This window comes from Platalea leucorodia, assembly GCF_965183815.1.
Source record: "Platalea leucorodia genome assembly, chromosome: 4".
NCBI classification, from domain to species: Eukaryota; Metazoa; Chordata; class Aves; order Pelecaniformes; family Threskiornithidae; genus Platalea; species Platalea leucorodia.
The window spans coordinates 6,935,110-6,949,658 of NC_138826.1; the positions used below are offsets into that span (position 1 = coordinate 6,935,110).

The 14,549-nt window shown below is 41.7% G+C and overlaps 2 protein-coding genes across 2 annotated transcripts in view; one reads left to right on the plus strand and one right to left on the minus strand.

The window, feature by feature from the left end:
• Window positions 1-10,992, minus strand: part of SEC23IP (SEC23 interacting protein) — a gene marked incomplete at its 5' end in the record, with an annotated part of 27,759 nt that extends 16,767 nt beyond the window's left edge. Inside the window, 8 exons of the mRNA XM_082309663.1 lie at window positions 907-1,048; window positions 1,685-1,774; window positions 2,099-2,219; window positions 3,545-3,634; window positions 3,979-4,172; window positions 4,702-4,897; window positions 6,256-6,785; window positions 10,545-10,992. Coding sequence (XP_082165789.1) covers window positions 907-1,048; window positions 1,685-1,774; window positions 2,099-2,219; window positions 3,545-3,634; window positions 3,979-4,172; window positions 4,702-4,897; window positions 6,256-6,785; window positions 10,545-10,992 — 1,811 coding nt within the window. The remainder of the gene's footprint in view (window positions 1-906; window positions 1,049-1,684; window positions 1,775-2,098; window positions 2,220-3,544; window positions 3,635-3,978; window positions 4,173-4,701; window positions 4,898-6,255; window positions 6,786-10,544) is intronic.
• The window catches only part of MCMBP (minichromosome maintenance complex binding protein), an 18,099-nt gene continuing 14,476 nt past the window's right edge, over window positions 10,927-14,549 (plus strand). Inside the window, exons 1-4 of the mRNA XM_082309664.1 lie at window positions 10,927-11,048; window positions 11,808-11,893; window positions 13,636-13,776; window positions 14,086-14,127. Of these exons, the coding sequence (XP_082165790.1) occupies window positions 10,991-11,048; window positions 11,808-11,893; window positions 13,636-13,776; window positions 14,086-14,127 (327 nt within the window). The 5' untranslated portion in view covers window positions 10,927-10,990. The remainder of the gene's footprint in view (window positions 11,049-11,807; window positions 11,894-13,635; window positions 13,777-14,085; window positions 14,128-14,549) is intronic.

Sequence of the window (14,549 nt, forward strand, 5' to 3'; positions counted from 1 at the left end):
GGAATTGCTAGAGACCTGAGACTGCCTTACTTAGTTAGCATTGCCTGGCTTGATTAACAGAAGGAGGATCTTCATTCCTCATGATACTGTGGTGTTCAAATGAGAATAAAAGACGGAGACTCTAGGAAAGCAGCATGACTTGACTGGGCTACAACAGTCTGGAGAACACCAGTGTGTGCTCTAAGTGGTACAGGTTGCTACCTTCACAGTTTCTACTTCCCCATCTTTGAGCAAGAGAAAACAGCTTGAAATGTCAAGTGACGGCAAAGGGATAGGTACCAAGAAGTGATTTCAAAATAGATTTTAAAATGCTGTAACACTCCTACCCAAATAAAGATACTTTGTTTGAAACAAACAAACAAACAATCTTAGCTCAACTGCCTAATCATAATTCAGGTACTACTCTAGGACTGGATGGAGGGCTCAATGCCTTCCTCAGAAAGAGGACACCGACATCTCCTAGGGTCAGACTCAATGAGACTGCAGGAAGGTACAGGAGAGAAAACTCTCCACTCTAAATTGTACATACGTGTTGCTGGACAACACATCTCCATGCTCACCACCTCATACTTACAATCACTATCTGTGCACACCCACTCATCATCATGTATCAGCGCATTAGCCACTTTCATGAAAATGCAGTATTGAAAAAGTGTGTGTGTGTGTATACGTATCCTGTCACTCGGTGCCATGAAAATAAAGAGAAAACACTCCACTTCTTTCCAGCTTTCCCTATACTCCTCATCAAAATGTTAATTAAAAAAAATAAGCGATTCTCTTTTGTAACCCAGTCATACATTTATTCATCTAGTCTAAAGAGCGTATTAACTTCTCTTTTTATCCACTTCACGAAAACTGTGAAGATGCAGCTTGTGTGAAGTTCACAACATTAAACAATATACCCACCTGTCTACACCTGTTGCATCCCCATGCAGAGAACTATGCCAGTGAACTGGGAGGAATTCCACCCTGCTCACTTTACGTTCCTCTAAAGATTTCTTAAAGTGAGTCTGCAACAACTTCAGAGAAACAGTCCGAAAATCATCAACTGTAGAAAAGAATAGTAATGAAAGTGTGATAGCAGCAGTACTCAAGTAACGCACAATTACAAATATTCCCCCCCCCCCCCAATCTCAGACATAGTCAAAATACAAATTAAGGAAACTGCAAAATGGAAAAATCGTTGCAAGTATTACTCCTCCAACTATCAGAAAATATTTTTTTTAAAGTAGATTTTCTAGCAAGCTTCTATTTATCTCACAATGAATACATTTTTACTCCATGACCAGACATGGCCTTCATAATTTACACAGTTGTGCTGAAGTGTATTTAAAAAAAACAAAAAAGCAAACAAAAAACCACCCCAGACAAACACCATCAAACACACAAACCACACAAAGCAATCACATACACGCACACCACAAAAAAACCACACCCCACACACCCTAAAACCCAAACCACTCTGCAAGTCTAATATTGAGGACTAATAATAACAGTTAAAGCTGTAAGTCTGACAAAACACAGATTCTGCTTCTGGAAAATGATCAGAAAAAAAATCCTACCAGAAAATTCTTAACATTAGAGACTTTTTTTTTAAAAAAGACATGCTGATCTGAATACGAGCTAGACACCCACATTTAAACAGTTAAGACTATGACTACTCATTAAACAAGCAAAAACTTACCACATTCAACAATGCTTCTAAACCTCAAGTCGCATACAGGACCTATGCCATGAACCATAAATACTAGATGGTCAATTTGGGACATTTCTCCTATAGAAAAAGAAAATAAAAAATTCAGAGTACCAATATGTACTGCAGTGGTGAAGTTTAGAGTCAAGCAACGTTAAGATATACGTGCTTTATAAAGCCTATTACATAACTTGGTTCAGGATATAACACAGCCCACAGGACTCCTTTGATTGAAAAAAACCAAAACCCGATAACCTCTTTCAAGCAGCATACACTCAGGAACAACTCTAATCTTTAGACTCTAGGCACGAACAGTACATTGCCGCTCCACCCACTGGGGTCCAACTCTCGCGCAGAAACGAACTGACTGCTCAAGCTGCAGACTCACGTACAGTAATCACATACCATCAGGAATTTCATCATGGTCATCATCAATTCCACGTTTTACTACCCTTGGTCTTGCCTGACCGTCTTGAGTGGTTCCCCATTCATCTGGCGTGGCAGAAGGTTGGAACTGAACTATGACCTGAAAAGAATACATTGTCCAATTACAAACACAAAAAACCTTATGATTCATATTGTTAGTCTGAAAGCATTGCATGGTTTAACACACTTTTTGTTTGATTGCTTTACCTTGCATCTGAGACACCTGTTTTCTTTAATTAGCATATATGCAGAAAAAAAAAGCCTTAGGAAACCCGAGGGCTATTCCTTGTAGCAGCAACAGCTTCACTAAAACTAGATTCCAAAATAACACAGACAATTCTCATTAACTTGAAAAGCAATCAGATGACTTAAACAAAAGTAACCATTAGTTGAAGAAGCTGGCCTGCTCAGTGATTCTTAACAAGCTCAAGTCCTCAAGCAAACATTATTCAAGCTTCTCTTTCCTACACCCCAGTACCCACTTTTCCTTAGCTGACTACTGCTTCTATGAGGAAACTGAACACTACCCCCATTTACAATTACTCTTCCATGAGGAGGGGGAAAAAAAAAAAAAAAAAAAAAAAAAAAGAGCAGTGCTTTTCAGGGAAGGACAACAACAACAACATTCAAAGTAGCCCAGAAACCCTAGAAAGTGAGGAATTCAGTAGCGTGGCTGTTTATAAGACTTACACTGACTCAGTATAGTCTGAACTCATATTTATGACACCAAGTGCTTTAAGCGCTCCTTCTCTAGGTTTTTACTGGACAGAACTCCTTAACCAGCATTAATAAGTGCTTAAAGTAGGAGCCACCATGATCCTTTCTGGCTCTTGGATTATTTTATTTATTTATTAATTACTGCATCTCTGATAAGTGAACAGTTAACAGCATTGGTCAATAAGGCTGAAGTTCATGTTTTAATCACAAGAGACTGTTAGCAGAGTATTTAGAATAACCTTTAAGGCTTTTTTTGCTATACCTTCTCATGGGCTAAAAACAGTTGCAGTGGAAGACTTCTCATGGCTTAGATATACAAACTAATTACCTTACAGTTAGATTAATGCTCTGCTCTACATGAAAGCTCTTCGTTTAAATTACCCTCCATTTGGTACAGACTGTCTGAGGTCAAACTAATTCAAATTGCCTCCCATTTGCTGCCAGTTATGCAGAGTCAAAATATTTACTATGTAAACCCTTATTCTTCTTGGGTTTCAGAAAGCACTGTCTTTTAATCACGTGACAGCACATTGAAGCAAGCAAGAGTTCAGCGTTCTATAAACTTTATCATCTTTAATGCACACATATCCAAAACAATCAAGAAGTACATTTCAAGCAAGACGAAGACTGCATTCAGTTTGTGCTTCCATCCATCTGCTCATTCACCCCTAGTGAATTCTGTGAGAACCAATCGCTAAAATCTGTTACCTTGGGATTATGCATAACAATTGTCTCCCCATTTGGGAATTCGAGCCGCCGATGCCATTGATTTGTAGTTACAGCCCTTTTATATTCTGCCTGAAAGAGTAGACAAGTTACACAAAATTAGTATGCCTTCTCAGCAAACTATTTTTTGGCCTTGTGCATCCTTTGTAGTGTTAAGGTTATAATTTACATAACTTTATTTATACAAAAGCGTCACATGAAGCACTACACAAGTTGATTTTAGGTCATAGCGGTGCAGGACCTATGCATGAGCAACGTGGCCTTCTAGGCACTCCCCTTTCCTAGATTTGCTTACTTACATTCCAGAAAGTGCATTCTGGAAATCATTTTAATGAAACACAAAGAAGTATTTCTAAGGTCATAAATACAAAGAACTATCAAGTTCTTCATGAAGTTTATGTAAAGGTAATACTAACCTCTAGTTTATCACTAAAATCCTCAGTGTAGGGAATAAACCGGCTATCCTTGTCTCCCTTATAAAACCACATGCATCGTCTCACTTCAGAAGGCTCTTCTTCCCAGTAAACAGCTTTCCTCATTCTGTCATACAGGTATACATCATAGCGTCCCCCGTCAGTGCTCAGAACCACACTCTCAGGATCAGGCTGGACTATGACACAAAAGTCACGCTCGGTTACAGTACATAACACATACAATCTTTTTTCTCTCTCGCCCCAGCCCAAATCACTTCTGTGATGAATATTAATCTATTTAGACAGATATTTATACTATGGGAGAGAAGCTTCATAATATCAGGCAACTATTTTGTTGCTCCCAAAACGTTTCTATATGCTCTGTACACAATAAGAAAAGCTTTGAACAACTCCCAGATATGAATACTGATTCCAGAGCTGACAGAGTTTAACAAAAAGGCAAATCAAGACACAGAAAACTAGGAGTTCTATGTGAAAATGTGATATCCACTAGGGATGTACATCTTAACGCTGACAGCATCAAGCAACAGATAACATAAGTGAATAAATTAAGTGGCACAAAATACATCTTCGAGGTACATATTAATCTTACTTATTACTGCCATATCCCTCTTTCATAGGCAAGTGGCATTACTCTAGCTAATCTTCCTTCTAGTCCTTCTGTTCACCTCTGAATAAGATACGATTAAGATTTTCATAACTTACCGGAATTATAGACTTCCTCTAGCTTCGCAGAATCCAGAATGCTGAACGGCATCCATATTTGCTTGTCCTCCACCTCCTTACAGTAGAACCAGTGTGGCTGAACTGGCTCATATTGGTTCTGCAGCAAAACAGGAGGTGCCTGGACCAGTGGACCTGCAGGCCTGGGAGCTCGGAGCTGTGACTGAGGCTGTGGTATCTAAAAATACATACAGGTTCATGACCTCAATCTCACACAGTTTTTACAGAATTGGTCTATATTTTGCTATAGAGAACACTCTCAGCCTTTATTTCTAACATTCCCCCCTCAAGAACGTTATCTTTCATTCTAAAAATGTTATAGACAAGTTGTCCACTTTAATGTGTTTTTGAAAACTTACACCTTTTCAAATTGAGAAAGGATGTGAATGTCATTCCCACAAATACCGTTAAAACCTGTTACGGTCTAACACCTTGATTACCTAAAACCAGTAAGATTTAAAATATTCTCTTAAATTTTCAAAACTCAGGCTGAGCTTATTTCTTACAGCCACCAAATTTGACATGAAAACAAAAATGTATTCTTCTCATTATTTGTTTATACATAATTACATTTTTGCATAAAGATTGTCAATTTTAACAGTGCCCACCTCAGTAAGAGCTCTCTTCCTGCAAAGTGATCAGGACAGGCAGACTTCAAACTCTAACATAGCCTCAGTGATGCAAGAAAAATAACTGATTTTGAAAGACACTATAGCCTACATAAAGCTGATTTCATACAAATTGTACAAAGATCCCAGTTAGTATAACTAAAAACAAGTGATGTCAGCAGTAACAACTGCTTTGGTCGATACTTAAAAAAAAAAAAAAAAAACTAATATACTGTACATATATAAAATCAAGCAATCAGAAGTTCTGAAATTCTTTAATCTAAAACTCCAGATTGTTCAAGTTCTACTGCCTTTGCTGTGTTTTTTTGTCATTATATAATCTTTCTATTCTTTATTCACAACAGCAGCAATATAGCAATAGCTCAGGCAAAATAAAAAGAATTTTTGTTGTTTTCAAGGAAAACTTCTCATGCTATTACTAATTCACTTACATTATTTTAATAATGCCTTTGTGAAGGTAAAAAAGAATGGAGATTATTACTTTACATCACACAAAATCCTCAACCTGGCTTCACCAGCAAAACCAGCTTGAAAAGAGATTTTTAGTCCATATCGTGCAAATGGCTGAATGACCTCATTTACAGCAGAGGCACAAACAATGCAGCAGCACAGCTGAAATGGCAGCAAACTCAGTAACAGACAGAAAAGAGTAACAGAACTTCACAACCTGGCTTTGTTTCTGACACCAGAGGCTCACATAGATACAAATATCAGCAAGTTTTCCTAAAGCAACAGTTCCAGGCTAGTTTAGTGAAAAGATTTTGCTATCAGAAACAGTTCAAGACTTTTCTGGCAGGTTTTTTTGGGGAAAAGAAAAATCTTTAGAAGATAAAATATGCAACTGAAAGAGGAAAGTGACTTAAATTGTTTTGTTCTGGTACTAGGACATCAGGAATGATTTATATACCTGTGTCAATGGCCCTGGAGGTGTCTGATACATCTGGACAGGCGGTACAGAGGATGGTGAGTGAGCGGGTGCGTGACTCTGTTGCAGCTGCGGCGGAGTAAGGTATGGGTTAGCTCTGCTGCTCAGGGTGGTGTGCCGATAAGGGTTATACCCCTGCTGAGATGCTCCTTGGGGAAGAGTAGACACATTTGCTGGCGGGGGACAGCTCTGCTGAGGAGTCTGATAAGCCGTGATTCCCACCTGTGAAGTAGGTGGTGCACTGTAAGAGGACTGTGACTTGGGAACGTGTGGTGAAAAGGCATTTTGCCCATCCTGTGGCCCAGACACAAGTGGAAGTGAAGCTGGAGGCCTGGAGAAGGCTGGTGCTCCAACAGGTGGTGCAACCGTTGTTAAGGGTGGCTGCCCAATACTTCCAAATGGATCACTGCTACTAGGGACTTGAGAGAAATAGTTGAAAGTCTGTGGTGGATTGGGGCTGGCGGTAGTCTGACCCAAGAAGCTGTCCTCTTCACCAACGTCTGCAGAATCATCTGCAAAAACAAAAAGATCACTAGAGATATCATGAGAGGTTCAAACCAGTTAGTGTACGTAGTCAAAATGTTCTGTAACATTATCAGCTATTTCCAAAACTCTGTTGGCCCCCATAAAGCTAAAAGCATTACAAAGCTTACACATCCTTGATGACTAAACACATCATAAAATGAAACAAAAGATAACAAGTCTTCAAGAACATTTAAAATGGACTATGAAAGTCACTCAGTGCACAGAGATAAAGCAACAAAAAATTAAAAATCTGAAACAAGAGACCAAAGTATGACTGAAATCAGGGCCTTCCCAAGCAACTTGGCAAATATCCCTGCTTCCAGGGCACTAAAATCCCTTCCAATTTCCCTTATGCCTACCAAATGCAAAAGCAGCCTTGGTTCATTTCCTTTCACCATGAAAACAGTTACCAAGCATAGGACTTTATGCTCTAGTTTTTAGAATTCCAAGATCAAATTCAAAAGTAGAGCTTAAGGACATTCCCAAAGAGACCAAACCTATTGGTTAAGCAATCCATTCTCACCTGCTCCTTCAGCACTGCCCTTGCAAGGTTTCTCATTTGACTTGCAAGGTGGCCACAACTCATCACTCCGAGTCACTTGACGAGCAAGACTTACTCCAGCTCTTTCTAAAAATCCTACTCTAGACCGGCACAAAAGCTAAATCTCTAGTGCAGAAAAATAAGTCGTCATTCTGCACAATCGCAGCAGAAGGTTTAAAAAGGTGCAAGGTCATGACTGCCCTTTCGCATTGGGAAAATACATAAACCAGGTCCTGGTCAATCACAGTTTTCTGCTTTGTAGTGATCTAGTAACAAGTGCGGAGAAAAGTGGTTTGACATTACCACAGGTCTTGCAGTAAACTCAGTTAAACCTGGGATGGTCTGAGCATCGCTGCCTGCTGAGGGAAGCGCACCTTGCAAGCAGCCAACACAATCTGCAGAAGTCATGAGTGTGTTGTCATCTGCTCTGGCAATCAAATAATCCCCAGGCTGTGGGGAAGAAACCACAGAGCTATTGCTGCTTCTCTGCTACTCAGTCCCCAGCCAAAGAGAGAGATCAAGCATCTCTGCAGCTACAAGCAGCCAATAACAAATATCTTTACCCGCAGCCAACACAACTGTAATATAGAGTATCAAGGGAGCACAGGGGAATCCACAGAGAAGTCTCCCTAGGAAGCTGCTGCTCTAATTAATTAATCATAAAAGAAGCAGTTGCCATGACTAAAAAGGACTATTTTAACCATCTTTTATTTAGTAGTCTTTTCAGATGGTGTCAGTTTGAGGCAAGCATCACCCGCATTTATCAATTTCTCTTACTTTCACCTACAGCATTTTATTCCACTTAGATGAACAAACCCCATAACCTATGTATGTGAACCATCGTGTGAAGGCTACTAAAATCGTTTATAAGCAATGACCACTAAGGAGTCAGGCCTATGGATTATCTCCAACTCCAAACAGAACGGCCATTTATACTAAATAAAAGGTCTCAACTTCTAAATGATAAAATTCTTCTTCCTTTCACATTTCATAAACATTGTGGAATAGAGAGAAGCATACTGCCTACCACGCTGACAATTCTCTGCTTTCCAAAATAACTGGTAGCAACGCAGACAATTCACCTCACCATGTCAGATCACGATAAACATGTAGCAACGTGCTGAAGAGTTTTCAAGGCCTTTACCAAATGCCCATTCGCAAAACACCTACTGTTCTCCAATTTCAGCTAGGTTTCGGAGATTTAGTCTAACTGTATCTTTCCTTGCAAAATGAGGTTGACTAAAAGTTGTGCCAAAGCAAAAATTATACATATATATATATACACACACACACACACACACACACAGAGAATTTTCCAACACAATACATTACTTTCTACTTTGCCTTTTTCTAATTTTGCCAAACTACGTTGGAACATAAGCCCAGACTGGCAGAAAAAGAAGCACTTCATACAGATTTAAAAATTTCCTATGAGTGTACAGCTTTGACACACAAGGGCAGTATTCTTCCCATATACAAAACAGTCTTTCTTCAACAGTAACTGTGTGACAACCTCCTGTATATCCCTCCCTGTATAAGGGGGTACTTTGTCACTCACAGAGTGGCACCTGACAAGCACAAGTGACATTAGTCCACTTCCTCATTGGGAACACTCCTTTCTATCTACAGTAAGTATATTGGTTACTTCACCCACACCCGAGCCAGAGAATATATCTTCTGTCATCAAACTGCAAAGCACAAAACGCTTATTACTCACTCTTGGAGATACAACAAATTTATGACTGCACACAGCTTCCAAACCTTGGCTGTCAGATGGATGTCAAAAAAATCCTGAGATCAATTCTTATTACAGTTTACACAACTTAAAATTCCAACTCAAGAGCTTGTTCTTTCCTGCTTCAAACTGCGATTCAAGATGCAAACTGCTCTACACAGCCAGATCCCTATGACACCTGGGTGGGCAAACAGTGAGTGCAATGGACCGCAGAAATAAAACATTTAACTGGGCCGTGGGCCCTTACTTGGACAGACACGGAATGTGGCACAACCTCTGGCACTGACATTCACTCCAGCTGCAAAACTATGAATCTTCATCCGATCAAATTTTAAGTGACATGGAGAGTATATGATTCATCACATTAATGAAATCCCATCAGATTTTCTCCCCGGCTAGCTTCAAAGTCTTCAGGAAATTGCCAGTCACCTGTGCAAAGCTACTGGCCAGACTAGCACTTAAAAATTACTTTTTTAAAATAACGAAAAATAACGTATACTTGCAAGAAATAAAAACTGTAAGGATTGCACAATGGAAGTAATAAATATATCACCTACCTAGGTACCTCAGGTAAGTAGGAATAATATTCTAATGCTTTTATCCGTCCCACCCAAAAAAATGTAGTCAATCTAAAAAAATATTTCAAAGACTTATTTGGCAAACGTTTTATTAAATCTACAGAGACATATTCCACTGATTTCCAGCTATATTACTACTTATTTTAGCTAAGATACAGCAGCATTGAAATCAAGTCTTGGATTTTGGACTCAACATGCACCAATGCAGTAAAATTTAAAATATCTGATGTCCAGATGCATTCCTACTGTTTAGGGCTTTAATCTCAGACCGAACGGATTTCCTGAAAAATCCATTCCTTTATCTGAAACTGTTTGAGCATCAGATTTTCAGTTGCACGTGCACGTGTTTGGGACACCATTAAGGCCTTAGAAGGAAAGGGTATGAAAACCACGGGTGAATTAACAAGGAAAGTGAAGGTGCCTGCTTAACATGCCATTTTCACACAGGGAAAATAGAAGATAACGTGGAAGAGGAGCTTATAAAAAGTGAAAACACGAAGCACACCCCTGAGTGGAAGTACTGACAACTTCTGATTGCCGAAACAAATACGCTAATCAATGAACCGAAAACATGATAACCATCCCCTCTCCCTAGACACAGAACTAAACACCAAGCATTGAGCACACGAGAAAGCGGAACATGGGTACGCACCCCAAGCAGCCTGGCTTTCCCGAAGCGTTAACCGCCGACAGCTGGCGGTGACCACCGGACCAGAGAGCCCCGGGGAGAGCGGCGAGGGCCCAACCGACCCGCAGCGGGCCCAGGCCCGCATCGCCCCTTGGCAGGCCCCGGCTCCGCCGGCTCTGCCCCGCCGGGCTCCCCCGCCACCCCTCCGCGCCCTCCCGCCTCCCTCACAGCGGCCCCTCAGCACCCCCCGGCCGCCCCCCGTACCGGCTGCCAGGAGAGCGGGGCCCGGCGGTACAGCCGGAGCCTGGCTGACCGGGATGAAGGGCACGGTGAAGCTGAACTCGGTAGCGGAGGAAGAGAAGAGCAAGTTAGTGCCACCGGTAGCCCCGGGCTTCGCCGCCGCCATGGCTGCACCCCGGCCACGTCCCTTCCCCCGCGGCGGCCCGGCCCTTTCCGCCCTCACCTCTCTGCCCGCTTCAAAGATGGCGGCGGCGGCAGCGCGCCCTGACGGCCTGTCGGCGTACGGCTGAGGAGGAGAAGGCGGGCCCGGCCCTGGTGGCGCCGCCATTGCCGCAGGAAGAGGAGGAGGAGGAGGAGGAGGGCGGAAGCGGGGAGCCCCCGTGCGAGGCTTGCGAGCGGGAGTTGGCGGCTGCAGGGCGCCGGCAGCCCCCTGCCTGCCCTCGTCCCCCGCGGCGAGGCTCGCCCCCGCCATGCCGTGCGTGGCCGACTGGCTCAACAACCCCTTCAGTATCGTGCAGGGCATCTTCGGTGAGCGCGGGCCGGGCGGGGCCGGGCTCCTCGCAGCGGCCACCCGCCCGCCGTCAGGGCGGCCGGAGGGGGCTTTCCCTCACGGGGAAGCGGGGCGGCGGGAGAGCGGCGGCCCGGCCGGGGCGGGCGAGGCCGAGGGAAGCGGGGATGGAGAAGCGCCCGGCTGGACTGGGGACGGCAGCGAGGGCGGGCGGCCGCTTCCTCCTTCCCCGGCGGGAGCCGCCTTCCCCAGGCCTCCGGGGTGCGCGGCCGTCGCCGGCGGCCGGGGGTCCCGTCCTGGTGCCTCACGCCCGGGCAGCAAGGCCTGCCTCGGCCTGGCAGGCCGGCCTGGGGGCAAAAAAGAGAAACCAAAGCATATTTAGGGTTTTAGGAGCAATATGTGCTGGCTATATGGCTCAGTGGTAACATTACCAGTGCCATCAGCTGAAGCTGTTGTAGAGCTAGGCTTGATCTTAACTGAAGGCGTCTTGAAATAAAAATTTCGGTGGTGAACATAAAGCAGAAAGCGGTGCCTCCCCTCCTCCCCTCTCTAGCTGGGTTTCAGAGCTTTTCCTCGCTTCCACAAGTCTCTGTGTTCATTTTGGTTTGCCTGAAAGGGTATAAGACGGGAAGTCAGTGCAATTATAAGAGGCATAAAGTAGTCTAAAATGCAGTCATTTGCCCAGAGTAGAAATAAATGCTTAAATTGTTCACTACGTTAGGAGAATGCTGAATAGAAGTCTGTTACGTGATGCTAATACGCACGTGTTTTGTTTGTAGCCCAAAATGTTCCAAACTCTGATTGGGAAAAGAAGGTAACTGAATACTTCAAGGAGAAATTAAAAGAAAATAATGCTACTAACTGGGTAAGATTGTTTTATTCTTTTAGAGTTATGCTATTCTTAAGTTTCATTATTTTTACCTCTTACATGTTTTTGAGAAGTTCTTCCTTTTCGTGATAACTACGCTTCTGAATTTTAGGCCTAGACTTCGCGATACATTACTTACATCTCAGTTGCTTTAATCTTTGTGTAAAGCAAAGATGTAAAATCCTGACCGAAACCGGAGAAGCCAATCCACTTGACTTCAGTGTGCTGTTTCGCCCTGGGCCATAACTGCCGAATGCTGCCTGTTTGTAGTACAATCCAGTAGATGGCAGGAGCTGACAGATACTGTCATTTTTGAAAGTGTTAATGCCTGCCCTGCCTACTGTGAGCCTGCATTGAGTGTTTGTACACCACAAGTTTCTGAACTGCTGTTTATAAACCCTTTCTCTCGTGATCTTTTATTGTGACGCTGCAAACTTTGTGTAGGTTGAAGAAATAGCTGCTTGGGCGTTCAGATTTTAGGAAAAAATATTTTCTGCTAAAATTGTGCCTTATTGGGCTGGATCAGGCCTGGTTTTCACAGTTCAGCAAGGAAGCGACGCTTTAGGTTTAAAAATAAAGCATGCACACTTGAGTTCAAAAGCTGATATTTTTCTAAAAGACTGGTGAAAACAGCATGGTGGAACACTGCTAAGTGCATTAGAAACTGTCATATCAAATCTGTTTTACTTATGGCTAAAAAACCAAGTGAATATGATGGGTGGGTTTTTTTTCCTTCTGCTGTCAGTGAGAGTATTCTGTAATTAATATTTCAATGACAGTTTAAATGGAAGTGTAGATGGCAAAATTGTGTTAAGTTTACAGCATTAGAAGGAATTGAAAGCGCATTTTCTTACCCAACATAAACATAAGGGAATATATGTTTGTTAAAATGCCATTGCCTATAGGGCCAGTTCTGGTTTTTGTTGGATTTTAATGTTGGATGTGGGGTTTTTTTCAACAAAGAGTTTATCTTCAAAATCAGAACTCTCTATTCTTATTGCAGGTCTTATTATTTCAAGTTATACCAGGTGCCTGGGCATTGATTTTTTTTCCTTCTGTTTTTCTATTGTCATGTAAACATCTGAAAAAGACCTCCCCAATGTGGACTTGGAAATTAAGATAGAGCTTTTCCACAGCCTTTTGTTGTAAGAAATCGTGTGTGCGATTGCTATGGTACCACTGGTGCATAATACATGGTAAAAGTGCTGTTAAATGGGAATAAAATAAGAAATAAATTCTATTTAATATTGCAGCTGCAATAATTCCCAGTGTAAGATGGGAATTACAACATGTAAATGTTGTTGTAGAGTTTCTATATGGTTTCAGTGACCGAAATGCATTTCTTTATAGTCCAGTATTGGGATTGAGAAATTGGAAACTGGAAGAATTTGGGAACTGTTAAGTGTCTGATAATCGTAACTATTATCCATAACAGCTATTGCAGAAACTTCCAGTGTTGAGATATACACGCTTTGTTACTGCTTGGACTAGGGCAGTAGACGTGGGGGAAAAGTACTCAGAAAATACTCAGTATTTTACCTGCTGAGGCACTGAATTGTCAGAGGCAATTGATCGTATCAACAACAACAATACAGGCTTTGAGGCAAGTAAGTGAAGAGCAGGATATACCGGCTGATCAGAGAGTCATTTGGTGACAGATTTTGTGCAGATTTTGGCTTACTTCGGGGCTTTTCTTCATATTTATATACCGGTTGTTTAGAATAAGCTCTTTTTTATAGGTTCCATCATTGAATGATGTTCCTGTACATTACCTGAAGCCCAACAGTTTAGTGAAATTTCGCTGCATGGTTCAAGATATGTTTGATCCTGAGTTTTACATGGGAGTATATGAAACAGTCGACCCAAACACAAATGCACGTGTAAGTGAAATACTGATTTATCATTTTAGTAAACGTTTAGCACTTTCTCCGTTCTAGTCTTCATATTTCCTCTAGTTTCTGCATTAAACCTATGAAGTCTGGGCACTATCTAATAGAACTCTGGTTTTATGGCTCAAATAGCATCACTAATACATCACTTCTTACATTTCTGTTGAGGAATAGAAATTACTAAGATAATTAAAGTATGTCTTTGAAGAACTTTAGACCGCAATGATTTTTGTATAAGAAATTTATATTCAGGATGCTGTCAGAAACATAACGGTTGTATTGCCTTTTCCTTCTTGACAGGTTTTGCATTTTGGTAAATACAGAGATGTGGCAGAATGTGGGGTAAGTTATACGAGTTATACAAATTTTCAGATGACATATTAGACAGAAAGATCCAGTTTATAAGTGCAATATAGCTTATTTGGTACTCACCAGTGGATTCCTGGAGATACTGCTCTTAAAATGCAAGATTAATCTCAGGTTTGGAAAGCAGAGTATTCTTAACTGCTCATGGGCATTCTAAGTTCAGCAGGCTTCAAGCCATTTCTGTTGTATTTAAAATTTGTTTGCTTGACGGGGGGAGGGCTCTTGATCTTGAAGCTTCCCGCTATAGAAAACAATTCCCTTTTGGTAGCACAGTGCTATTAGAATCAAAGCATTGGAGATACAGACTGTTTGGATTCACTGTTTCATGAGTGTGTAGTCTTGCATGTTTGTTGTAACTTCTGGCTAAGTAACTGAATCTGTGGGATCAGTTGAAAAAA